Source organism: Elgaria multicarinata, chromosome 22, assembly GCF_023053635.1.
Source record: "Elgaria multicarinata webbii isolate HBS135686 ecotype San Diego chromosome 22, rElgMul1.1.pri, whole genome shotgun sequence".
Taxonomy (NCBI): domain Eukaryota; kingdom Metazoa; phylum Chordata; class Lepidosauria; order Squamata; family Anguidae; genus Elgaria; species Elgaria multicarinata.
The window spans coordinates 8,792,196-8,820,111 of NC_086192.1; the positions used below are offsets into that span (position 1 = coordinate 8,792,196).

General features: G+C 47.5%; 1 protein-coding gene across 2 annotated transcripts in view; it reads right to left on the reverse strand.

Moving 5' to 3' along the window:
- The window catches only part of USP32 (ubiquitin specific peptidase 32), a 136,487-nt gene that overhangs the window by 95,355 nt on the left and 13,216 nt on the right, over positions 1 to 27,916 (reverse strand). For both annotated transcript variants that reach the window (XM_063146607.1, XM_063146606.1), the window contains exon 2: positions 375 to 502. In XM_063146607.1, the coding sequence (XP_063002677.1) occupies positions 375 to 502 (128 nt within the window). The remainder of the gene's footprint in view (positions 1 to 374; positions 503 to 27,916) is intronic.

Sequence of the window (27,916 nt, forward strand, 5' to 3'; positions counted from 1 at the left end):
CCAGCTCACGCTAGGGCGGGTCATTAAGGAAAGGCTTCCTGGAATGACGTTTTCAGGAGGCGCCGAAAGGAATACGAAGTTGGCGCCTGCCTGACCTCCAGAGGCCGGGAATTCCACAGGAGGGGGGCCACCACGCCGAAGGCTCTTCCCCTGGTGGACTCCAACTGGAGGATGGGTCCATGTGGCACCACCAGGAGCAGGCCCTCGTATACCCACAGATTTTGGCGTGGCTGCTCAGCAGTAACACAATGACTGATATTGGGGTTGATCTGAGGCTACAAAGGGCTATAAATATTGAGCAAGCGTTCCTAGAACAACTTAAGTGCTGCGACTCAGCTATTACACGCCAACGTATGGGAGAAAATAGTAATTACCTCTGCGACCTTTGGAGGAACGCCATCCCCGAGCACGTCCCTAATGAAGCATTGTTGGCTCATGTAACACGAGAGTCCGCAGGTCCTCTTGAACGCATCTTTCAGCCGCTTCAGTTCTACATCCGTAACTGCGTCGAAGGGGGGGAAAGGGAGAGGAGAGAGTTAGGGATACCCTGTGATCAAGAAACTTGCACAAGGAAAAAAATATGCCTGCCTCCAAAACATGGGAACAGAATATTGTCCTTATGAAATCTCCCTACCATGCGGGCCCAGAATTAGAACACAGTACCCTCAGGGGCCTCAGACTGATGCATGCTCACCTGCCCTCACCCCCAGAAATATGGCGTTCCAGAAGCCACAATACAGCTGGAGGCGCTATTTCATTTTCCCCACAATGCTCTGGGCTCTGCATCCATCAAGGGCATTGTGGGAAACACAAAACAGCCATCGCCAGAAAACATGACAGGTGGGAGGCCGCTGCCTTTTAGGGTTGTCCACCATTTTGTTTTCCCCACAATGCCCTGGACTCTGCATCCATCAAGGGCATTGTGGGAAACACAAAATGGCCATCGCTGCAAAACATGGTCGGTGGGAGGCCACTATCCTTTTGTGGTATTCACCATTTTGTTTTTCCCACAATGCCCTGGACTCTGCATCCATGTAGGGCATTATGGGAAACACAAAACGGCCATCACCAGAAAACATGGCCAGTGGGAGGCCATTGTATTTAAGGGTTGTCCACCATTTTGTTTTTCCCACAATGCCCTGGGCTCTGCATCCATCTAGGGCATTATGGGAAACACAAAACGACCATCACTAGAAAACATGGCCAGTGGGAGGCCACTGTATTTAAGGGTTGTCCACCATTTTGTTTTTCCCACAATGCCCCAGATACCACATCCGGGGCACTGTGAGATGATGGACGGCTGCCTTTCCTAGGAGCGCTTTGCTACTCCTTACACTTGCCATGATCTAAGACGCTCCTTCAGACGTGCAGAATTGATCGTGTCCATCCGGGTCTACACTGACTGGCAGCAGCTCTCCGTGAGGGTTCAGATAGCGTCTCCTCACCCTATCTGGAAATACCAGGGCCTGAACCTGGGACATGCAACACCTCACCCTTGCAAGCCACCGCCGATAAAATGGGGGAAGGACATTTGCAGTGAGAACATCTTCTGCATATTCTACACGAGGGGGAAGGAAGGAAGGAGGCAGAAGACGCCGGGCTCTCAGCAGCAGCCATGACGCCCAATTCTGCTGCATGTTGACGGGAGTTCAGGGTGGATAAAAATCAATGATTTTTTTAAAAAAACAAACAAAAACCCCAGGTTTGTTTGATTTAAATTGGATTTTTTAAAATAAAATGCTTTTTGAGGAAAAATCTATCTAAAAGTAGTTTTCTACTTAAGATACATTATAGTCCAAAGGTTATTCATCATGAATAACCTGGAGTGTGTTCAGAAGAGGGCAACCAGGATGATCAGGGGTCTGGAAACAAAGCCCTATGAAGAGAGACTGAAAGAACTGGGCCTGTTTAGCCTGGAGAAGAGAAGATTGAGGGGAGAGACATGATAGCACTCTTCAAATACTTGAAAGGGTGTCACACAGAGGAGGGCCAGGATCTCTTCTCGATCCTCCCAGAGGGCAGGACACGGAATAACAGGCTCAAGTTAAAGGAAGCCAGATTCCAGCTGGATATCAGGAAAAACTTCCTGACTGTTAGAGCAGTACGACAATGGAATCAGTTGCCTGGTGAGGTTGTGGGCTCTCCCACACTAGAGGCCTTCAAGAGGCAGCTGGACAACCATCTGTCCAGGATGCTTTAGGGTGGATTCCTGCATTGAGCAGGGGGTTGGACTCGATGGCCTTGTAGGCCCCTTCCAACTCTGCTATTCTATGATTCCATGAGTCTATGAAATAAGGATTAGTATTTAATTACGTTGCATGAGGCGGTATATTCATGCAAGGTTTAAATTTTGGGGTAAATGAATTCCATTAATCCGTTCACAATGCCATGCTGTTCCAGAGGTTTCTGTAAGATTATTGGGCAATTTTCCGATCTAGAAGTTATCACAGATGCTTGGTGTTACAGTCCTCAAAACCGTGGATTTGTGTCTACAGAGATCACAATCCCATTGCGCCTTTGCGAATCGATGTACACAGAATCAACCCTTTCCCTCTTAAGTGCGAAGTTTCAAAAAATTCAGTGAATAGAGTGCACTTTTTGGTGGGGGGGAGTCACATGATTAATTCGAGTCTTTCTGAGTAGTGATTTAAATCAAATTGACTTAGGTCAAATCCACCCTGCGGGAGTTACGGCCCACTTTTCTCCCCCTGGGTCACAGGACCACGGCCAGCTCCCTAGACTGCACGCCCTCCATCCATCAACACGTGCCCCCCCACTTTCTTCCAAGAGTTGGATCAGGAGGTCTGTTTTGATCCCCGCCAAGGGATGTAATGCCATTAGGGCCGAAGCAACCGCTGTCTGGTATCGGGCGTCGTTATGAAAATGATACGCACGCTGCATCCATCTCGTAAAACCAGCAACAACAAAAATGAAAAGAAGAACAAATTCAAGTCAGCTGTCGACCCTCCGGCTTGTACATTTCCAGCAGTGACCTTCAATGCTGAATTAGCTGCCCACCCCGGAGCGACGGCGCGGGATTAGAACGCGAGGCTCTTACAGCAAATTAAAAATTGAAGCTTCATAAATGTTGGGGTTGGGGGAGGGAGGGAGGAAGAGAAACGTTTGGAGTGATTTAGCAGACTCTTCAGATGCTGTGTCAAAAGGAAGACATGCTCTCTCTGTCTCGCTCGCTCTCTTTTCTGCCTGTCCCTCGAGGGTAAGAAAATGGCAGCTTTGGCTGTGAAGCTCACGTCTGCCGCTCTGCTCTCAAGGGGTCGTCTGCAACCACAGTGGAAAGGTTTCAAGTCCCGGGGACAAATTCGAATCCTTACACCCAGCTCCCCCATCTGTTGCCAGCGAGGACGCTACAGTTCCCAGGCCTGAGCCTTGCCGGTTTCCAGGGGGCCGGGACCGTGGTTTGCATCCGAACGTCTCCTCGGAGGAAAGAATCAATATCGCGAATGGCGGGCGCGGGAGGCAAGTTTTCCCCACCCGAGTCGGCTCTGGAATTAACGCCAAGGGCCTCAGCCTTTGATGACGATGGTTCCGGTTCGGAATCATTTCCTCTTTCGGCCCAACACAAACCCTCCGGAGCAGGCGCACAAGTCCTGACTTCGGTTCTGATCCCGGACTTCAGGATTTTTCACAATTTAAGGGTGTGTGGTCGAGATGGGGCGGGGCAGTAGGTCCGAGGCGGGGCACATGCTTTGCTTGAAGGAAGCCACAGGTTCAACCTCTGACATCTCCAGGCAAAAGGATCAGTTTGTCACGTCGTTGCTGGAATCCGAGGAGGAGGAAGAAGAGTTTGAGGTCCCAATAGAGGACGATGCCCAGTTCCTGCCAGGACCCGCACCACCACAGGGGCCTGAGTCTGTAGAGGTGCCTGCTGACGTCCCAGACACTCAGGAAGAGAGGGTCTCTGCCTCAGAGGAGGAAGCTGAGCACTGCCCCAAGTCCCAGGGAGCAACAGCACCAGAGGAGGCCGGACCAACTCAGGGAACCTCGAGGAAGTGCCAGGCTGCAGCAGAGATCTACTAGAGAAAAAAGCGTCTCCTCATGGGTAGGGCTCTGACCAGCGAGCTGTAACATACTGTAGCTGAGCCCTGGGTGGGGCTCAGCAGGCTCTGCTGTTAAAGGCCTTCAGCATCTGGCTAGCCAGGGTGGGGAACAACGCCATTCCGGCAGCTCCAGTGCCTTGCCCTGTAACTGATGTTCTGTGATATTGCCCCTTGGACTCTGTCTTGACTTGCTTCTGGATGGCATAATGTATCCGATTGCTGAAGTGTCTTGACCATTTGTCTGCTCAACTGACCACTCTGTTGTTTACATCCCTGTACTGGGGCTAGCAAAAAGCCAGGACTCAATTTAGAGCAGAACCATGAAGGAGAAAGTCCCTGCTCTGCCCCACAGCCTAGAGAGCCACTATGAGTTTGGAACACATCAAACATCTCCCAACCTGGTACCCTCCAGAACTTTTAGACTATAACTCCCATAAGCCCCAGCCAGCACGAGCAATGGTCAGGGATTATGGGAAGTGTGGTCCAAAATATCTAGAAAGTCCCATGTTGGGGAAGGCAATATTTCTAAGATTCTAGGGTCACCGCCTTGGATTCCGCAGGACCAAGTATCTATTCCGTTAGCGCTGCACCCTTTCTTCAGCCTTTAAAGTAGACAAATCTTTTCAGGTTACAACTCCCATCACTCCTGAGTACCAGCCATGCTGGCTGGGAATGATGGGAGTGGTGGCCCAGCAACGTCGACATTACGCCAGCAGTATCAGATGGTCTTCAGGGACTTCTCGCTTGGGCCTAAGAGCAATTCAAAGGTCAGGAGCACAGAGAAGGCACGGAATACAGAACCCGGGAATTCAGCTGTGGATTTCGTTTCACAACCCTTTCCCCTTGAAAAGCAGGTTTCTAGCCATTCTGGCTCCAGAGCGACGTTAAAAAAATAGAAATAAAAAAATGAACAGGCCGTGGCCCATGAAATAAAATGCCCAGCGGCTGAGGGTGTTGAGGCTTCCAAGCTCAGCATAAGTTCCTTCTTCCCTTCCTATGATGAGCGAAGCAGAATTAATTATGCAAAATAGTAAAGAAAACCATGCCGGCCCAGGCACTTGTCTTGCTGTAGAACTGGATCGCCTGAGCACACGCTTTCTGTCGAAGTGGGGGCTGCAGCATCACCTAACCCACTGGTTGCTTCCCCTACAGGAAACCCGATCCGACTCCACGAAGCGATATCGACGTCGCTTCGCTCAATAAAAATCATTACACGGACACACTGCAAGCCGCTCCTCCCTCTCCATAAATCCAACTGACGCTCCTACTTAAGATTTACCTGCCTTAATAATTAATGGAACACATGCCATCCCAGCTACGGTAACGTAAGAAAGGGACGCCGTATCTTTCGTTGGGGCCGCGTTGCAAATTATCCCTACAGGAGGAGCGGCGAGGAAGGGGGTGGAAGAAGGGGAAAAGGAACCCGGCACCGAAGAGCTGTGGTGGATTCTGCGGGGAGACTCCTCAGCCCCTTCCAGGATGTGCAGTATCATGCCCTCATTCGCCAACTCTTTGCTAGCCAGTACAGGGATGTAAACAGTTGGGGACCTTCGGGGTGCACGGTGCTGCCCCCACCCGGGCTAGGTTGACAAATAATTTGACTTGGTAAAAAGGCAGTTTCCTAAAGACCTCCCTCCCAAGGTCTAGCTGATCATTTACTAGCCGTTCCATTGCACAAATAAGGACGCAGTCTCTGGGGAGAGCCGTAGCACAGTAGTAGAGCCCCTGCTCTTAATGCAGAAGATCCCAGGTTCAATCCCCAGGCTAAAAGGATTAGGTAGCAGGGGATGGAAAATATCCTTCACTGTCTGAGACCCTGAAGAGGCAATACACACTTGACCAGACTGAGATTTCTCCCTGTCACTCCAATGCTTTTTCGTTTCGGGGTGACACTTTGTCCAGGAGAAGTCAAGAGATTCATGCGTGTTTTCGTAGCCGTGAATCTTAGTACGTGCTACCCTTGTAATATACCGTTTTATTTCCCCTAATGTATGCCTTTTTGTACCCCGTTTTCTAGAACGTATGCATTTTTGCATGCGTCCTTTGAGCAGACTACGGCATCGCAAAATCTGGGGAAGTGCAAAACCCCAAGGATAATTGCGTGGATTGATTGATTGATTGGACTCGATGGCCTTCTAGGCCCCTTTCAACTCTACTGTTCGGTGACTGCATTTACTAGGCTGAAGGAGCAAGTCCTCGGACCTGGTATCAGGCCGCCTCCTGCGTCCGCCTCCCTGCCTTTGAAAAAGCGTTAGCAAATTGAAGTAAAAGAGCTAAAAATTTCGCAGGCTCTGTGGGGTTCACTCCCCTCTCTCTCTCACACACACACACAAGCACACACTTTTAATCTTCTGGATCCTGTACATTCGTCGGTTGGGGCGGAAATTCCAAAGACCCGACGTCGTGGGCCTTTCTTGCCTGATTCTCCAGCTCCCCATTACAGGAGCCGCCCAGCCTGATTTATATTCATAGGCTGGAGAGATAGGAAGCCGCTTGATTTGCATCCAGCCCTGCCCCCCCCCCGCCACCCTCCTGGCATAAATTTCTACATGGACAGTATTTTTTAATAGATACGACGCTTTGTTTACATACTCAAAAGTGTTATTGATTTAAGCCGGCACCGCGAAGAGGAGTGAGTGAAGCGAAGCGCACGCTCTTGCCGATTGTGATTGAAAGGCGGCTTTACCCTTTCCGTCCCCTCCGCAGACCCAAATGCAGAACGGCAAACAAGCCGGCTGGATGAGGCCTCATCAGCTGACTGCGCGGTGCCAGGGAGAGACTTTACAATTGCAGAATTATCCTCTTTATCGGCCATTCTTTGCATACCTTCGACAGCCTGCCTTCATCCGTGGTTTCCCCCCCCCCCTTTTTCGGCCAGAAAGTTAGCAGAAATTTAGAAAGCAGCTTAAGGAAAGATTACAGCCGAGACACTCCCTCGGCGCTCTCTAGGGAACACCGCAGCTCAAAGCCCTTCAAGAGCTTAATTAAGTTTAAGGGAAAACTCTGCAATCTCAGCTAAAATTCTACTATGAATCATCGCGGGTGCTAATAGATCTTCGGCCTACGCAGCCTGGGAGATCAATTAGGCTTCAAGACGTCGGCGTATGAAGAATGTGGCTTGCACAAAGGTATGATTAAAAATACGCAGAGGCTCATAGTTTGTAAATATTGGGTGTCGCAGTAGGGCTATTGAAACGATACCTTTTTTTTCCTCTTCCCTCCCCAACTCTCTTTCCTTATGTGTCGGGTCTTTTTACATCGTACGCCTGCAGGCACGGACTGTCCCGTTCTCCTGATTCCCTGTAAGCCACTCTGGGAATTGCAGGCTGACATATCTGGAAAGCCCCTGCGCGGGGAAAGCTGACCTAGATTGACAAACAGGCCTCGTTCACAAGTAACGACAACCCAGAGGTATGGGTTGTTGTTGAATTGTGGACAGACATGACATGTGAACCCTGCACTATGGTTTAACTATGGGTTGTTAAGGAAGAGAACCCATGTTTTGTTGTTGAGCTGGATTGCACGACCAAATAGCCCACCGTGGTTTACTTCAGCCGCGGCGGGCTGCGGCACAGGCGGGTGGCTGTTCTGAAGATTCAAGCCACGACTGCAGCTTGGCATGTCATCCAAACTCTCAAACAAGGCATGGTTATGCAAGGACTGTTTAACCCTTGCACAGCCTACTCCCGTCAGGTTCACATGACACGACAACCCGCAAGCCAGCCCCATGCGATGCAGGTAGACTGTTCGATAGTGTGAACCAGCCCAGAGTTCACAACCCAACAACAAACCATGGCTTCCCTTCCTGGGTTGTTTGTGGTCAATAACCCGTATTTAAACCATAGAGCAGCGTTCGCACGTAATGACAACCCACGATTCAACAACAACCCATATTCAATTTGTTCTCTGGGTTGTCATTACATGAGAACCAAGTCAAGGACTTGTTATTATTATTTATTTATTGCATTTGTATACCGCCCCGTAGCCGAAGCTCTCTGGGCGGGTTCACATAAGATAAAACACTTAAAAACAATATACAAAGAATAAAAACCACAAAAACAAGCAAAATACACATACATTTAAAACTACTAAAACAACTTTAAAAACGAGCCCCCAAAAAACCAGACTCACGGTCATTATATATTGCTAAACGCCTGGGAGAAAAGTCTTGACCTGGCGCCAAAAAGATGACAACGGCGGCGCCAGGCGGGCCTCGTCAGGTAGATTGTTCCACAGTTGGGGGGCCACCACAGAGAAGGCCCTCTCTCTTAGCATCATGGAACTATTCAGAAGCCAGGAATTCCTATTTTGCCAACACGCACTCTGCATACCGGGGAACAATATTCCATCTTTGCTCCTTTGGAACATACAGAAGCCTGATATAAACACCGAGCAGATATGTTCGCCTGTCCGCAAGTTACAAATATAAGCAAGGAAAAATATACCGGGGGTGGGTGAGGGGGACATGCCATCACACAAGACAGAGAACTCTAGGGAAACCCAAGTGCTGTTGTCCTCGTTCAAGGACGCTTGGAAACAAACCTCCAAGTAGGACGCAGAAACGAAACCGAATAAAACTTCAGGTGCAGAGAAGATTGGCAAATAAAGCCAGGCTGTATTACCTCAGCCGTGTTTGCCGAAGTTAAATAGGAAAATTCATAGGGGGAAAAAAACATTGTGTGCATATTAACTGAAAGGAAAGCAAACAGTAAAAAGAGAAGGGGGGAACCCCACCATATCTATTACACGGACTTGCCACCCTGCTTACACATGCCATAATGAAGTCCAATTATTTCACATCCCATAGCTGTACGTTCAAGTCCAGACATCGCTTCAGATGTACAGATATTCCAGCACTAACTCCTTCGCCTTCTGCACGGCTCAGATGCTTTCCCCGCTCTGTGGCAGGAATTCTAATCACAGTAAATGAAATATAAAATGGATACAGCGTTGGGAAGCTCAAGTCGAGATGGGAGAACACCTGCTCCCATATAGACCTACCCGGCCAGAGACAGAATCCCCAAGAGCATAAAAATATAATATTTTAATAGTATTAAAATACTATTAAAGGCCCAGGGTGTCGGTGAAATAAATAAATAAATGCGAGATTCAAGGGACTATTGGTCAGATCCAGCAAGGGAAGTCTGATTCCACAGATGTCCTAGGAATTTCTCACCCCCTTTGACATTCTTGTGAGCCCAAAGATGAAACTTGGGGGATTATTCACAATGGGATTAAACCCCAAAGAAGAGCACAGCAGGTAGAAGAGGAGAAAAGTAAAGGCAGAGAATGCAACTGGAAGGAATATATATATATATATGGGCACAGCCTGAGCCTGTTTTGATTCAACTTTCAAAGACGGAATATTAAGAATGAATCCTCACCTACCCACAGGGTGGATTTGATTTAAATCAATTTGATTTAAATTGTTGTTTATTCGTTCAGTCGCTTCCGACTCTTCGTGACTTCATGGACCAGCCCACGCCAGAGCTTTCCGTCGGCCGTCGCCACCCCTAGCTCCCCCAAGGTCAAGTCCGTCACCTCCAGAATATCCTCCCTCCATCTTGCCCTTGGTCGGCCCCTCTTCCTTTTGCCTTCCACTTTCCCTAGCATCAGCCTCTTCTCCAGGGTGTCCTGTCTTCTCATTATGTGGCCAAAGTACTTCAGTTTTGCCTTTAATACCATTCCCTCAATTGAGCAGTCTGGCTTTATTTCCTGGAGTATGGACTGGTTTGATCTTCTTGCAGTCCAAGGCACTCTCAGAATTTTCCTCCAACACCACCGTTCAAAAGCATCTATCTTCCTTCGCTCAGCTTTCCTTATGGTCCAACTCTTGCAGCCATAGGTTACTACGGGGAATACCATTGCTTTAACTATGCGGACCTTTGCTGTCAGTGTGATGTCTCTGCTCTTAACTATTTTATCAAGATTTGTCATTGCTATTGATTTAAATTACTACTCAGAAAGACTCGATTTATTCATGTGACTTCCTCCCCCCTCAAAAAAGTGCACTCTATTCATTGATTTTTTTGAAATTTAGCACTTAAAAGAGGTAAGGAGGGTTGAGGTACACAGATCTGCAAAGGCACAATGGGACTGTGATCTCCGCAGACACAAATTCATAGTTTTGAGAACTGTAAAACCAAGCAGCTGCGATAGTGCGATAATATCCTCTAGATAGAAAAATTGCCCAATAATCTTACAGAAACCTCTGGAACAGCATGACGTTGTGAATGGATTAATGGGATTCATTTACCCAAAAAATTTAAACCTTGCATGAATATATAGCCTCATGCGACATAATTAAAAACTAATCCTTATTTCATGATGAACAACCTTTGGACTATAATGTATCTTACATAGAAAACTATCTTTAGATAGGTTTTTCCTCAAAAAGCATTTTATTAAAAAAAATCCGATTTAAATTTTAAAAAATCAGATTTTATTTTATTTATTTTTAAAAAAAATCATTGATTTTTATCCACCCTGCCTACCCACAACCTCTCTTATTTTGGACTTGCCGCTTTTTAGCTAGAGGGATGAACATTTCTGTTTTCCCAAGTTCCTCAACAAATTAGCAGCCAAATCCCGTTATTTAATGAGTAACCGCTTTGCAGGTTCGGCATCAATCTTGCGGGGCATAAATTAATCTCCGGTGACTGAATTATCTTCCCTGTAATCAACGGCTCAGTGTTCCCACCCACCCATCCCGGAACTTCTGTCCTACTTAGACATGGAAATTGGTACTTTATACAGGGCACCGTTACATGTTGATGACTTGAGCTAGGGAAACTGTCAAGAACCAGACCGACGTACAGAGCATTTCTGCCACCTGCCCAAAGAAACTGGAAAAGGAAAGGAACCTCTCGTGCAAGCACTGAGTCATTGCTGACTCTTGGAGGGACGCCAGCTTTCGCTGACGTTTTCTTGGCAGGCCTTATAGCGGGGTGGTTTGCCGTTGCCTTCCCCGGCCGTGATTACCTTTCTCCCAGCTAACTGGGTACTCATTTTACCGACCTCGGGAGGATGGAAGGCTGAGTCGACCCGAGCCGGCTGCCTGAAACCAGCTTCCGCTGGGATCGAACTCAGGCCGTGGGGAGAGTTTCAGCTGCAGAAACTGCTGCTTTACCACTCTGCGCCACACGAGGCTCGCCCAAAGAAACTACAGGGTATAAAATACAAAATGTGTGAAGGGGATTGGGGGGGGGGAGCAAGTAACACCCGAACATGCAAAAAACCCACAAAAACAGCGACTGTTACTATACATGGAAGCATTCTAACTTAGGAATTTGGTGGAGGCGTATTTGCCTTGCGTTCTAAATTTGGCCTACAACTCCCATCATCCCCTAGCCAGCATCACCGATGGCGAGGGGTCATGGGAGTTGTAGGCCAAAGCATCTGGAGGGCCACCCCTGTGCTAAAGACTACATGAGAGACGCATGGTATGGCCCACGGTGATCACGCATGCTCGGTCTTTTATTTTAATGACTACGATAGCTGCCAGTTTACGGCGGAGGGCGACACCTTAGAACCATTTGGCAACATCGCCTTTGAACTGTTATGCTGGTAAAAACCGATTAACTCAACCGGGCGAGCGATCAAGATCAGACATTATATGCAGGTGAGGGTAGGGGCGTTGTTATTTGCAAAAATGTTGATTTCCAAACATAGTCTCACGCCCTGCCTAAGGCTCAATCCAGGAATTGCCCCAACACAAACCGCTTCAAGCCATGACTTCCAATTCTGGTCACAGGGGATAGCGAAAATGATAGCGGGCCAAATCTGGACACTTTGCCAACAAAGGTTCCTGAGCGCGTGAAGCTATGAACTGTACAGGATTTGAATGTATTGTTGTAAGCATCTTTTAACTGTGCCTGTAAGCCGCCTTGAGTGTCATTGGCTGGTAGAAAAGCGGAGTATAAATCAAATAAATAAGTCGGTCGTAGCACAATTTTAAATGACTGATTTGCAGGGAAAGAAGGCTAGAGCAATATGGACTTTACTGCTGGTAGATGTTGAAAACTGACATTGACCGTGATTGTCTATGGGCAGAGTAATATCGGTTTCAACATAGGCACCCTATATACTTTATGCAGGCAGTTAAAGGGCCAGGGGGAAGTCAAACAAGTTCTGTTTTAAACTGGAAGCGCTAATAAGGAGGGGAGTGCAGGTCAGCGACAGAAGACATGCTTTGTATGCAAAAGGCCCCAGTATCTCCAGTTTGAAAACGTGGGGCCTGTTCAGACGACAAGCTAAGCCATGGTTAGGCCGCTAACCCTTTGGCGAGGGTGTTCAAACTGTGGTTATGTAGCCACCATGGTTAGGAAGGGTTCACACGACACGCTAAGCCATTATGTTTAGCTCAAAATGCTTAAAAACCATACTGTCTGGACAGGGTCATGATGTACCAGGCGCTGGGAAAGACCTATCTGAGACCCTGGACAGACACTGCTAGTAAGAGAAAAGCAGACATGGGAAACCTCTTTCAGCTCAGGGGCCAGATTCAATGCTGGGGAAGCTCTCCGGGGCCACATTCCAGCGTTGGGAGGAATGGGGCGTGGCCAAAATACCGGCACGTTTTAGCTTAAAGCTCCAAGTCTTAAGAGAAGCATTTCTACCTTTTAGAATTGGGGGTTGGGGGGAGAAAGGGGAAAGCAAGTGAATGATTGCTGGCCAGGGAAAGGGGGTGTAACTATGAGGGGTGGACTGTGACCCCGCGGGCCTGAGGATCCCACCCCTGGAGTAAACAATATTGGCCTGAATGGACAAAGAGAACGCAAGCTTTAGGACAGCTCAGTCTAGGACTGCAAAGATGTGTGGGTCTAATTTCTCTCTCTCTCTCTCTCTCTCTCTCTGCTACGAGTTGAGCTTCCTTAACTGTAGCACGGTGCAATGTCTGAAATGAACGTGAGCTGGAAGGCCTCTGGATCAAATTCCACCTCGGCCACGAATTCACCAGCTGACCTTGGACGCCAATGTTTTCATTGATCTGCCTGAGCTCCACCCACCAGCAAAACGGGCGTTTTATTTATTTATTCATTACGTTTTTATACCGCCCAATAGCCGAAGCTCTCTGGGCGGTTCACTGACCTGCATCCCACGGCGGCCGTGAGGTCTCCACGCTGCGCACGGCTGTGGCTCAATTTGCTCAGCACGCTCCACCACCACCCCTTTTTAATGTAATCGACACGGACGCCCAAATTCTGAGCAGAGGGAAAAACACAGTTCCACCACCTCTATCAATTCAGGGCGCAATCCTATGGATGTTTAGACCGGGGGGCATTCCCCTGCCTGGGGAATGCTGGGAGTTGTAGGACTTCCCCCCCCTGCCTAAACATCCATTGGATTGCGCCCTAACGAGTGATGTGGGTTCCCCAGAGAAGTTTGAAACCGAGCTTCCAACTGCTCTAAGAATCAGACATCCCCAATCTGGTTGCCCACCAGATGTGTTGGACTACAAGTCCCATCGTCCCCGGTTGCTGACGGGGTGGGATGCCTGGAGTCGCAGTCCGACACGTCCGGAGGGCAACTGGGCTGGGTCAGGCGATCACGGCTGACAACCCAGCTGAACGTCTCCCGGCTTTTCCACGGATGGTGTGGCAAGCAAGCTCTGAGCCACTCGGGCCTCCTCGTAGCCAAAAGGGCACACCTTGGTGGTTTCCAACCTGTGTGGCAAGGAACTCTGGATCTTCTAAAAGGCTCATCCAACTCGGAAGATGCAGGGCTGGCGTCCAAGGGCCTGCACCCCAGAAAGGGCCCATGGACAAGCGCCCTCCGGAACTGCTTCTCCACCACTGCAAGCCGCTGGTTCACTTGCCTCTTGCTCTGGCCCAGGCAGACGACCCGTTGAGGGCGCCTTCCTCAAAACCTGGAGCTGGCCCTGGGCCGGTGCGTTAATCCAGCTCTCGGAGCAGTCCAGGAAACACACCACGCGGCAACCATCTTCCCCCCCCCCCCGGCCACGCCCACGTTTCTTCAGCTCACCCACCGCGCCCGACTGTAATCTCAAGACGGCGCAACGGCGGAGAAATCCCGCTTACGTAACTCCAACCTGATTTGCCTTCGGAACTCCGGTGCAAAGGGCAAACACATTACCGGCTGCTGAGACACTTGCCGGAGGGTTATATATGGTTCATACGCAGGGTGAGAATACCTGGAGATCTCACATCCGAGGGCAGGGAAAGCAATTCCGGGAACGAAGCATCACTAATCCAACCTGCTCGTCAGCAACGGGCCTCTATTACAACAGAGTTCATCTGAAAGGAGATAAACCTCCAGAGAACGAAGAATTGCTTGGCCAACGTTAAGTGGTTGCATTTCCCATTCAGGAGATTTCTCCAAACTTCTGAAATTAATGGGGGGGGGGGGGCGTAGAGAGCAAGGAAGAGAGACATCAACCGCCCACCGGCAATTAAGATAAAAATGCATTTCCTTCCCAGTCTTATTAAGACATCATTGCCATGTACTGTCATTGGCACCACTTACAAATTCTCCGCTTCCATTGGGTACGCGCAAGGATTGACGGAAAAGGTGAAGGCCGTAATGCTTTCAGGCCAACTGAGAATGCAACAATGGGGGGGGGGGGGGCAGGGATCTGGTTTTTTTCCAAAGTTCAAGGATTTTAACTCTATGCCACCTGCAGCAGCCCAATCCTGAAATCATAGAATCATAGAATAGCAGCGTTGGAAGGGGCCTACAAGGCCATCGAGTCCAACCCCCCTGCTCAATGCAGGAATCCACCCTAAAGCATCCCTGACAGATGATTGTCCAGCTGTTTCTTGAAGGCCTCTAATGTGGGAGAGACCACAACCTCCCTAGGTAACTGGTTCCATTGTCATACTGCTCTAACAGTCAGGAAGTTTTTCCTGATGTCCAGCCGGAATCTGGCTTCCTTTAATTTGAGCCCGTCATTCCGTGTCCTGCACTCTGGGAGGATCGAGAAGAGATCCTGGCCCTCCTCTGTGTGACAACCTTTTAAGTATTTGAAGAGTGCTGTCATGTCTCCCCTCAATCTTTTCTTCTCCAGGCTAAACATGCCCAGTTCTTTCAGTCTCTCTTCATAGGGCTTTGTTTCTAGACCTCTGATCATCCTGGTTGCCCTCTTCTGAACACGCTCCAGCTTGTCTGCGTCCTTCTTGAATCGTGGAGCCCAGAACTGGACGCAATACTCTAGATGAGGCCTAACCAGGGCCGAATAGAGAGGAACCAGTACCTCACGAGATTTGGAAGCTACACTTCTATTAATGCAGCCCAAAATAGCATTTGCCTTTCTTGCAGCCATATCGCACTGTTGGCTCATATTCAGCTTGTGATCTACAACAATTCCAAGATCCTTCTCGTTTGCAGTATTGCTGAGCCAAGTGTCCCCCATCTTGTAACTGTGCATTTGGTTTCTATTCCCTAAATGTAGAACTTGGCATTTATCCCTATTAAATTTCATTCTGTTGTTTTCAAATCTCCCAGCATTCACTGGACCGCACCCTACTGCCTTGAGTGGGAAGCCAGGGCCCGATCCGGGCAAGGGGAAAGGCCAGAGCTGAAGGAGGAACATCACACACATCGACAGCCCTGCTCAGCGAAGACACATTTGTTGGTGGGACATTTCGTGGGCGAGGCAGACACCGGCGAAAACACATGACGCGCTTACTTCCATAATCCTGATCTCGGTTTCCCCAATCTTCTACCAAGACCCAAAAGGGAAGCCAGGAGGCAGAATTCGAAAACGGGCCGGGATTGAGGCTCAGCTCGGTGTGCCCTGGGAGCATGCAGGGGGCCCAGGCAGTTCCCACGTACTGGCGCAAGCCGGAAGAAGAGGCAAGCACATTCTTTGTTGCATTCTCAAAGCTTTGGAAGCAGGGTGGATTGGATTTAAATCACTACACAGAAAGACTCAATTTAATCATGTGACTTCCCCCCCCCCCAAAAAAAAGTACACAGCAGGTAGAGGGGGGAGAAAAGTAAAGGCAGAGAATGCAACTGGAAGGAATATATATATATATATATATGTTTTGATTCAACCTTCAAAGACGGAATATTAAGAATGAATCTTCACCTACCCACAGGGTGGATTTGATTTATATCATGATTTAAATCACTACTCAGAAAGACTCGATTTAGTCATGTGACTCCCCCCCCCAAAGTGCACTCTATTCATTAATTTTTTTTGAAATTTAGCACTTAAGAGGTAAGGGGGGTTGATTCTGTGTACACAGATTTGCAAAGGCACAATGGGATTGTGATCTCTGCAGACACAAATTCACAGTTTCGAGAACTGTAAAACCAAGCAGCTGTGATAATTATATCTTCTAGACAGAAAAAAAAATGTCCAATAACCTTACAGAATCCTCCGGAGGAGCATGGCATTATGAATGGATGAATGGAATTCATTTACCCCAGAATTTAAACATTGCATGAATATACAGCCTCATGCTACGTAATTACAAACTAATCCTTATTTCATGATGAATAACCTTTGGACTATAACGTATCTTAAATAGAAAACTATCTTTAGATAGATTTTTTCCTGAAAAAGCATTTTATTTTAAAAAAATCTGATTTAAATTTTAAAAATCCGATTTATATATATATATAGAATCTGATTTATATATATAAAAAAATCCAATTTATATAAAAAAAAACTGATTTTTTTTTTTAAATCATTGATTTTTATCCACCCTGTTTGGAAGACTCCTCCTCCTCCTCCGTTTCCTTCCCCTCTCCCTTTCCTTAACAGTGCTGCCTGGACAAGTTTCCCAGCCCATGGGAATTTCCCCATCCTTGGCATGCAGAAGACACTGGGGAGTGTGACCACTTCCCCTTTTGAATGTTCCAGGCACATCAATTCCCAGCGTTCCTTGCAATCACCCCGTCAAGTACATCTGTTTAATTATCCCCATATTTCGGACTCAGATGGAGAGGACTGAGGCCATCTTAGCTTGCATGAAGCGGCCTAGAAAATTCAGAGCCGAAGTCTTCCCGGTGGCACCTACAGATGTGAAGGACCAGAAAAAAATCCGGGGGAAATCCGGGTGGAGGGACTGTTTTCACCCTGAGTTGTTTTTTTCTGAAGCCTTTTGTTTTCGGTTTTCGTAAAAATTGGGGAGGGAATAATGAAAAAGTGGGTTTGGTTTTAGCGTGATGAATAAAATGTTTAACACAAGGTTTTCATGTAGTTACTTCTCCAAATGGTTTTTTAAAAATATGTACAGTATCAGATTATTACAATTTCTGTGCACCGAGGACAAGCAAGTGCGAATTTTCTGAAAATTTCGGGGGGGGGGGGGGTTTCCAAAAAACAAAACCAGGGAAAAACAAGTTTCAAAAAACAAGCTTCAAAATTTCCAGAAATTTTACATCTCTAGTTGCATCACACCAGCTCTCAAAGAACAGCAGAGAACGCAAGATGGGAAATTGGGACACCATTCTGGTTGCCAACAGTCCGGCCTGCACCGTGTCCTTGCCTGCTCTCTGTAAGCCCTTTGCACAGATTTTTGACATAGGTATATGAAAAAACAAACAGAAAAGCCCAGAAAACAAATCAAGCATTTAATTTTTGTATGGTTAAGGGCTGGAACTTGACCTCTCGTATTCTCTAAAGCGCAAATCCCAACGATTACGCCATTTAAATAAATAAACAATGGCACGACACTGCACTGGTTCCTTCAGCCCTTCTTTGCCCGAAAGGTTTTGGCCTACAAGGCCAACATACACAGTTAGTGCCAGGTGGGAACTTATATCCGCAAACCAACGTCCCCATGGGGGATTTGAGGATCTCAAGAGCTGATTGGGCGCAAGGAAACAAAGAGATTTGAGGATCTCTTCTCGATCCTCCCAGAGTGCAGGACACGGAATAACGGGCTCAAGTTAAAGGAAGCCAGATTCCAGCTGGTCATCAGGAAAAACTTCCTGACTGTTAGAGCAGTGCGACAATGGAATCAGTGACCTAGGGAGGTTGTGGGCTCTCCCACACTAGAGGCCTTCAAGAGGCAGCTGGACAACCATCTGTCAGGGATGCTTTAGGGTGGATTCCTGCATTGAGCAGGGGGTTGGACTCGATGGCCTTGTAGGCCCCTTCCAACTCTGCTATTCTATGATTCTAAATGGGACTAGAGTTTGAGAACACACCTTCTCAGTGCTTTAACAACTGCACTGGCTCCCGGGGACAGTTCAAACTGCTTATCTTTAAAGGCCTCTTCCGTTTGGGACCGTTGTATCTGTAGGATTCCCTGCCTCCATGTCAGCCTGCCCTTATATTACGATCCTGTTTAGATGCCCTCCGTCAGGTGGCCCCTGCCGTCCAAGGAGGCACGTACCCAGTGCGAGACTGGGCCTTTTTGGTGGTCACACCCTCCTGACCTTGGAATGTTCTTTCCAAGAAGGTTTGCATGGCCTCCACTTTTCCTTCCTTGAGTCAGGCAGCTTCCCTTTTACCTTTTTAATGACTTTGCTCTCATATGCAGCAAGCTTTGTCAAAGCCTTTCCTCGGGTTATGGGAAAGGGAATAAATTTAATTTATTATTACAGGAACATAGGAAGCTGCCTTGCCCATAACAAGCAACCTTGGGTCAGTATTGTCGACATTATCTGGTTCCAAGCCTTACCTGGAGAGGCCGGGAATTGAACTTGGTGTACTACAACTGAGCCTCTGCCCCCCCACTCCCCTTTATGAAGAACCCTAAAGAAAACCTCAAAGAGCCAATGGATTCCACCTATATTTCTGTCTGCAAAGTAAAGGGGGCAGGGAGTTAAAACATACCACCCTCAATAACTACATTTAAATTTGGTGCATTTTTGTTTGCCTTTGTATTTGGAAAGTTCGTAAAAATGGTTTTGCTCACAATCAAATGGGTTTTATGTAGCTTTTATATGCCGTCTTGCTTATTACATTAGTTTCAGATTCACTGGCATGTGCTTTTTTAAAAAAAAATATAAATAAATGCCATACAGCCACCAAGGAAAGAAAGTATTTTGAAAGGCAGGAAATAAATATTTTAATTAATAGTTGGGAGACAAACTGACAGGCACGTTTTGAGGATCGGGCAAGCCCAGAGCCTTGGAATACAACTGAACAAGAACGTCCCGTAACGATCAAAATATGTCAGCCCAAAACAGTTGCAAAAGTCATCCAGTGAGGTCAGTCCATTTCTGCAGCCTGTGGCCAGCTGCATGCCTGGTCGCCTTTGGCGTGTCCGGTAAACCTCGAGGCGATCAGGCCAGAAAGCTTTAGAGAAGTTTTTTTCTCTCTCGATTCACCGCAAGCGACTCCAGCGGGGTGCGTGGGTGGGCTTGCTAATTTTAGGGACGTCTGTGAAGGCTGTATTAAGAATCTAAGGGAAGCAGCTTCTCCATTATGTGAGCTCCCGGGAGCCAGCATAATTCCACGGCTGTTATTTGAAGAGAGCCTCCAAAATGCTCCCCCTTTTCAGCTCGTTCCCTCTTCAAAACCCTCCTCAAACGGGCGAAGCAAAGAAAATTAACATTGCTCAGCACAGCTTGTCTCCTCCAAATAAGAAAAAAAAAGGGGGGGGCGGAAGGAAGGACAAAGAAGGAACTCTTTGACAAGGCGAGCTGAAGATGAGGAAGGAACAGATATCAGCAAATGACCGGCGGAAGGCAGGCTATGAAGCAAGCAACACGTGGGTCCTAAACATAGCACAAGAGAGGAGCAGAAAACGAAGCCCGATGCGGGGACAGCCAAAGACCTTTCCAGGAGCAATAAGGAAGTCAAATGCTGCCTCTCTGCCTGAGGTCGTGCACTGGAGTCACTGTGTCGCAAAGAACACGGCCTCACCTGTGGTTGGGCGGACATCAATTGGGCCATGTAGTCCTGAGATCAGCGTGTCTGTATGAACACGAACACACTTACTCCACCGTGAGCTCAAGAACCAGCGCCTAAGATTAGGAGCAGGAGAGAGGAAGGCGATTTCATCTTCCTTAGGGCCTTCTCAGTGGTGGCCCCGGGCTATGGAACTATTTACCCTTGGAGGCTTCCTTTAATGCCTTTCAGGCACCAGGTCATAGCACTATTTCAGCAAGCTTTTGGCCTGAGCAAGAGTTAAGATGCTCTTCTCTTTTGATGCCTTAAGGTTGGCAACCCTTGCGCTATTTTTTTTTTATTAGTCTTTGTTTTAGTGATTTACTGCATTTATCGTTTTGTTGCATTAACGAGGACAGAAAGCCACCCTCTGGGATTCCCTATGCAGACAGAAAGGCGTGGCAGAAATCAAGAGAATCTTCTGAGCAAGCTTTTGAGGATGGAAGTGCAGCCGTTTCAGCAAGTTCAGATTTTATTGCTGCCGACAGATGAACGTGGGGTTTTAAATTAACTACCCACAACCACCCCTTTTTCCATAGTTGTATTTGTTTTAAAAACATGTCATAAACCACCTTAACTCATGGGAGAAGCAGGATAGACAACGTTATTTAAATTCGATGTTTTAGAGAGTTACAATTTTATGCATCATTTTACTGTTGGTTTGTTTGTTTTTACGGTTTTATGATAAAGGAGCGAAAATGTTTTGAAAAATGGGTTGGGTACACCCATGATTTAACACATTTAATTTATAATAAAGCAAAGAAAATATATTTATTTTTTTAACTAAAACCGGAGCAGGAATGGTGGGGAGAAAGAAAGACACACAATCTAGACACACAACCTAGAACCTGAAGGCGCAGGTTCGTAGCTTGGGGGTTCTCCTAGAACCATCTCGGTCACTTGAGGCTCAGGTGGCCTCGGTGGCACGGAGTGCTTTCTACCAACTTCGGTTGGTGGCCCAGCTACGCCCCTATCTGGACAGGGATAACCTAGCTTCAGTTGTCCATACTTTGGTAACTTCCAAATTAGATTACTGCAATGCCCTCTACATGGGGCAGCCTTTGAAGACGGTCCGGAAGCTGCAGCTTGTGCAAAATGCAGCGGCCAGATTGATAGCTGGAACAGGGAGATTTGAGCATGTAACACCGATTCTGGCCCGCTTGCATTGGCTGCCTATACGTTTCCGAGCCCAATTCAAGGTGCTGGTTTTAACCTATAAAGCCCTACATGGCTTGGATGATACCTGATGAATCATACCACAATACCTGATGAAACGCCTCTCCTGACATGAACCTACCCGTACACTGCGCTCAACATCTAAGGTCCTCCTCCGAGTGCCTACTTCGAGGGAAGCTCGGAGGATGGCAACAAGGGAGAGGGCCTTCTCAGTGGTGGCCCCTCAATTACGGAATGATCTCCCCGATGAGGCTCGCCTGGCGCCAACGTTGTTATCTTTTCGGCGCTAGGTCAAGACTTTTCTCTTCTCCCAGGCATTTTAACAGCATTTAAGAACGTTAAGTTTGTTTTTAATGGACCCCAGAATTGTTGTTTTTAAATGGATACTGTTTTTATACTGTTTTTAAGTTTTTTTTAAAAGAAAAAATTGTATACTTTTAATGTTTACTATTTTTAATGTTGTAAACCGCCCAGAGAGCTTCGGCTGTGGGGCGGTATATAAATGTAATAAAATAAATAAATAAATAAATAAATAGTAAATTTAGAACGGGGAGTTGAAATTTTATTGTACCTTTACAATCCTCACTTGCAATGTCCTCCAGACCTTAGTACACAATGCTCTCCTCATACAAAATGATGCATGGTGTAGAGAATGTGGACAGGAAGACGTTTTTCTCCCTCTCTCCTAATACTAGAACCCAATGGGGTCATCCCATGAAACTGAATGGTGGGAGATCCAGGACAAATAATAATAATAATAATAATAATAATAATAATAATAATAATAATAATTCTTAGCCACCTCTCCATCTGGATCGAGGCGGGGAACAAGTATAAAATACATAAAACTGAATTAAAAACGTAGTATACATTATTAAAACATCCTAAAAACATCCTAAAATTCCACTGGATAGGCCTGCCAAAATAGATCAGTCTTTACAGCTTTCTTAAATGCTGTTAAGTTGATGAATCTCCTCCAGCAGGCCATTCCACAGCCTGGGAGAAGAGAAGGGCCTCTGGGTAATACTTGGCAGCCTAATTTTGGCAGACTGAAGTAGATTCTTCCTCGAGGAGCTGAGTGCGTGGGGTGGATAGTATGGGAGAAGGCGATCCCGCAGGTAGCCTGGACCCAAATCACAAAAGGAAGGACTTCTTCACACAGCGCAGAGTTAAACTATGGAATTCACTACCACGAGATGTAGTGATGGCCACCAATTTGGACGAATTTAAAAAGGAGTTGGATAAATTCCTGGAAGAGAAGGCTATCCATGGCTACTAGTCCTGATGGTGGTGTGTCACCTCCAGCATCAGAGGCAGTAAGCCCATATTCACCAGTTGCTGAGGAACATGGGTAGGAGAGTGCTATTGCACCCGTGTCCTGTTTGTGGGCCCCTGGCAACAGCTGGTTGGCCACTGTGGGAATAGAGCACTGGACTAGATGGACTCTAGGTCTAATCTAGCAGGTATCGTCTCATGTTCTGATGTTCACCACATGAGACCGGGGAGCCATCACTGCTTGGGAAGTTATAAATCTCTCACATGCCCAAGAAGACAGCCTGATCCCTTCCAGAGCGCCTTGCTTACAATAGCAAACACAGAAGAGCTTCCACGCTCCCAGTGCCTAACACAATTTATAACATCTGCCTGTTTCCAAACGCCGGATTTTAATATAGCAAGAGTGACACCAGGAAGTACGTTCATAAATCCAACCGTCAGCAAGGTTCTGTATTGCAATTGGCAGAGCCTGCAGTAACAGAAGGTATTTTTAAAAAGGGATCTTTCTTGCAACTCCTCTGCTGTCACAGTGTGCTAGTTTTAGTGTGTGTGTGTGGTTTGATATCCACATCCTGCCCTAACACAGTCATACCACTAAACCCAAGACAAGAGCTAGGCTGTGATGCTACAGCATCTAATGCAGCCTTCCTCAACCTGGGGCGCTCCAGATGTGTTGGACTGCATCTCCCAGAATGCCCCAGCCAGCTGGCTGGGGCATTCTGGGAGTTGTAGTCCAACACATCTGGAGCGCCCCAGGTTGAGGAAGGCTGATCTAATGGTTCAGCACAACTCACACTGTAAAACTACTTTGCTCTCAAATAACGTCCTGGAAGAACCAAAGCTGTAGAGCAGGGCTGCAGAACCTCATGGCTAGGGGACAAATCTGGTCGTCCAACTTTCCCCAGATGACCCCGCCCCCTTTCCCTGGAACTGCGCCCTCTCCCCAATCACCAATCATTGGGTGGCTTTGCAGTCCCGCCCCCACACCCATTTTATAAGGTTAAAAAAAAACTCTCCTAAAGCTTAGCCTCTTGGAATAAGATCTTCAAGCTACAATATGGGGTGGTATTTTTTGGTCCCACCCGTTCAGCGGTCGGCCCACCACGGTAACGCGGCCCCTGAGCGCTTCTCCAAAATGGAATCCATCCCTCGGGCTGAAAGAGGTTCAATACTCCTGCCCTAGAACATGGCCCCAGAAATCTCTGTGACCCACTAGGGCTTGACGGGGGGTGGGGGGAATCCTTGAAACTAGGAAATTTAAGAACAAAGGAAGAGCCCTGCTGGATCAGACCAAAGGCCCATCTATTATTATTATTATTTATTTATTTATATAGCACCATCAATGTACATGGTGCTGCTGTACAGAGTAAAACAGTAAATAGCAAGGCCCTGCCGCATAGGCTTACAATCTAATAAAATCATAGTAAAACAATAAGGAGGGGAAGAGAATGCCAACAGGCACAGGGTAGGGTAAGCAGGCACAGGGTAGGGTAAAACTAACAGTATAAAGTCCGCACAACATCAAGCTTTAAAAGCTTTAGGAAAAAGAAAAGTTTTTAGCTGAGCTTTAAAAGCTGCGATTGAACTTGTAGTTCTCAAATGTTCTGGAAGAGCGTTCCAGGCGTAAGGGGCAGCAGAAGAAAATGGACGGAGCCGAGCAAGGGAAGTAGAGGCCCTTGGGCAGGCGAGAAACATGGCATCAGAGGAGCGAAGAGCACGAGCGGGGCAAGAGTGTGAGATGAGAGAGGAGAGAGGTCCAGGGTTCTGTTCACGCAGTGGCCAACCAGCTCCCTACGGGAAACCCACTCACAGGTTATCAGCGCAACAGCTCCCTCCTGCCCATGTTCCCCAGCAACTGGGATACATAGGCATACTGCCTCTGATATTGCAGGTAGCACAAAGCCTTCAGGACTAGTAGCCTTTCATAGCCTTCTCCTTTCAAGGAATTTGTCCAACCCGCCCCTCTTGAAAACCATCCAAATTGGTAGCCATTGCTACATCTTGTGCTAGTGATTTCCAGAGTTTAACTCTGCGCTGTGTGAAGAAGTCCTTCCTTTGATCTGTCCTGAATCTTCCACCCATCAGCTTCATGGGACGACCCCGGCTTCTACTATTATGGGAAAGGGAGAAAGATGTCTCCCTCTCCACCTTCTCCACACCCGGCGTCATTTTGTCCACCTCTGTCATGTCTCCCCTTAGCCTCCTTTTCCCCAAGCTGAACAATCCCAGCTGTGGTAACCTTCCCTCCAGCCTTTTGATCATTTCAGCTGCCCTTTCCGGCACTTTCCCCAGCAATACGCTATCTCTTTTTTTTTAAAGGTGCGGTTTAAAAACCACGGCTGTGTAGTGACAACGAGGACAACCAGATAAAGCGCTGTCAGTGGGGCTCGTGGCAATGCATTCGCCGTGCCAGATTCGGGATGATAAATCCATCCTGATCAGATAGCACGCCCCGTTCCAATCTCCCGAGTTCAACCAAGAGCAAACGCCTTGCTAGACCATTCCCGGGGCAAAGTCTGTGACACAAAGACACACACAGAGCACTGAACATTCTTGGCGAAGTTTCCACAGTGATGGCTACGTTAGTTTGGCAACTGTTTTCAGCACTCCCAACTGGGAAAACCCCAGATAGGCTTGCAAGGAACTCCAGCGTTCCCTGGGACAGAGCTTGCAAGATCAATGGCCTACCCAAGCCTTACCTAACTCCACATAGAATCATAGAATAGCAGAGTTGGAAGGGGCCTACAAGGCCATCGAGTCCAACCCCCTGCTCAATGCAGGGATCCACCCTAAAGCATCCCAGACAGAGGGTTGTCCAGCTGCCTCTTGAAGGCCTCTAGTGTGGGAGAACCCCCCAACCTCCCTAGGTAGCTGATTCCATTGTCGTACTGCTCTAACAGTCAGGAAGTTTTTCCTGGTGTCCAGCCGGAATCTGGCTTCCTTTAACTTGAGCCCGTTATTCCGTGTCCTGCACTCTGGGAGGATCGAGAAGAGATCCTGGCCCTCCTCTGTGTGACAACCTTTCAAGTATTTGAAGAGTGCTGTCATGTCTCCCCTCGATCTTCTCTTCTCCAGGCTAAACACGCCCAGTTCTTTCAGTCTCTCTTCATAGGGCTTTGTTTCCAGAGCCCCGATCATCCTGGTTGCCCTCCTCTGAACACGCTCCAGCTTGTCTGCGTCCTTCTTGAATTGTGGAGCCCAGAACTGGATGCAATACTCTAGATGAGGCCTAACCAGGGCCGAATAGAGAGGAACCAGGACCTCACGTGATTTGGAAGCGATACTTCTATTAATGCAGCCCAAAATAGCATTGGCCTTTCTTGCAGCCATATCGCACTGTTGGCTCATATTCAGCTTGTGATCTACAACAATTCCAAGATCTTTCTCGTTTGTAGTATTGCTGAGCCAAGTGTCCCCCATCTTGTAACTGTGCATGACCAATGAGCACGGCACACATACACACATTCCTTCCCACGGCCAACATCTCTGTCCCACGCACATGGCTTTTAAACAAACGAGGCACTGTTGGTCCTGTTATGCGGGGACGTTTGCCATCACATGGAGACAAATAAAAATAAAATGGTGTCTCCCAGCTAGACCGCAGCGGTGACACTTTAAGCATTCTTTGCCGGATGTGGAAGTGCCGAGGGGTAGAGCAAGCGACGGACGAAGCCACGTCCATCCAACCCCCTCAGTGGGACGACCGCCTACTGCTGCCATCCCCATAGCCCTGGGCCATCAAGGTGATCTGCTAAGGAAAGTAAACAGCGAATACCAAAGAGCATTGGTGGTTATGGAAGAAAGAGGTTCCAGTGTCTAAGAACTTTGGAATTTTAAAATCCCAAAATTCATAGTAGGGCAGTACTATTATTGGGTCAACCACAACGTCACAAAATAGCGAGCCAGCTTTTGAGCTCTCCAGAACCATTCATCAGCCTAGATTACGGGTCGGCAACACAGCGCCCGTGGGCACCAAAGCGCCCCCAGACACCTTTTTTTGATGCCGTACTCCTCGCACTGATTTAAAAACATTAACACATCTTCTCGGCAGCTGGGACTGCTGTGAAATAGGTTTCGGTTGACGCTAAAAACAGTGGGTTCAAAGGTGTTGTTCAGTGCGTTGGGGCTCAGACCGCAACTCCGCCTTGTTCACCGTCTTTTGGGCAGAACATTTGCCCTTTGCCACGCCTCCTGTGGCAGCCATTTTGTGGTGGTGCCCGGGACTGTTTCTTTGCCCACGGCTCCAAAGGGTTGTCTACTGCTGGACTAGATGTTAAACCAAGTGGGAAGAAGGAGGAAAATAGCTGGCTAATATTGAAGCCATGGGGTCTGCATTTAGTCACTCTTAAGATGGAATGCAAGAGGAGGCAGAAGACAATTAAATTGGGGGGGCCTACTAATTGCTGTGCAAGTTTCAGGTTGCCCCTGTGACTGCTAGGACGAAGAAACCTACAATGACTGAGTCCACATTTTTGAAAATTTAACATCCAGCTGTGACCCAGATTATACAGCTGGATTTTACATCTGCAAAAATGCGGGTTCAACCATTGCATGTTCCTTCACCCCAGCAATGTCCAGAGTGCAGGACATGGAATAATGGGCTCAAGTGACAGGAAGCCAGATTCCAGCTGGACATCAGGAAAAACTTCCTGACTGTTAGAGCAGTACAACAATGGAATCAGTTACCTAGGGAGGTTGTGGGCTCTCCCACACTAGAGGCCTTCAAGAGGCAGCTGGACAAGCATCTGTCAGGGATGCTTTAGGGTGGATTCCTGCATTGAGCAGGGGATTGGACTCAATGGGCTTAGAGGCCCTTTCCAACTCTGCTATTCTATGATTCTATGAATCCTAGGTGCAACCTGAACCCTTCACAGCACCTCATCAAGTTTTCTGTCACCTTCTCCTGTTTTCTGTCTTAAGACTGTGATTACTTACCCTCCTACAGATTTTAGAGTTGCCCACACAGCTACCTTTACTTCTGTGCTTCTGACGGTTGTCCGTTGAACAAAACCAAATGTGTATATGGGAAGCAGAGATTATAAAACACCGTACTAACGTCACTAACGGGAAATGCTCTGCCCAGCATTTCAACCTGTTGTAGGGTTTATGTGGCCGTTTACTTTTTTATTATTTATTTTTTATTTACCAGAAAAACTCCAAAGTTGTTTTTAACTTCCCCCTTGGGGCAGAAACTGAAGTTTTTCAGTTGCTTACACCAAGCCTCCAAGGTAGTAAAGGTTATAAACCCAGCAAGAGCTCCAAGAACTCTTAAGAAGATTAGAAGGAAGTTAAGTCACAGTGATGCTGTCTAAGGACATCCAACGAAGCTAACCAATATTGAGCAACTTACGTTTTGTCTAGAGAGAGAGAGAGAGAGAATGAATCTGAAGGGCTAATTTCCTTGCAGCAAGACACACGGAAATAAACATTAGGAAGTTGCGGCTTACAGCTAATAATTTGGCAAGGGCAACGAATAATACTTCCTGGGCAGGCAAGCTTGCCGGAGCTCACCACTCAAGCGCTCTTGCGACATTATAAGGACAAACATGTCAATACAATTTTCTGCGCTTGTTTGCAAAGCTACCTTAAAAGA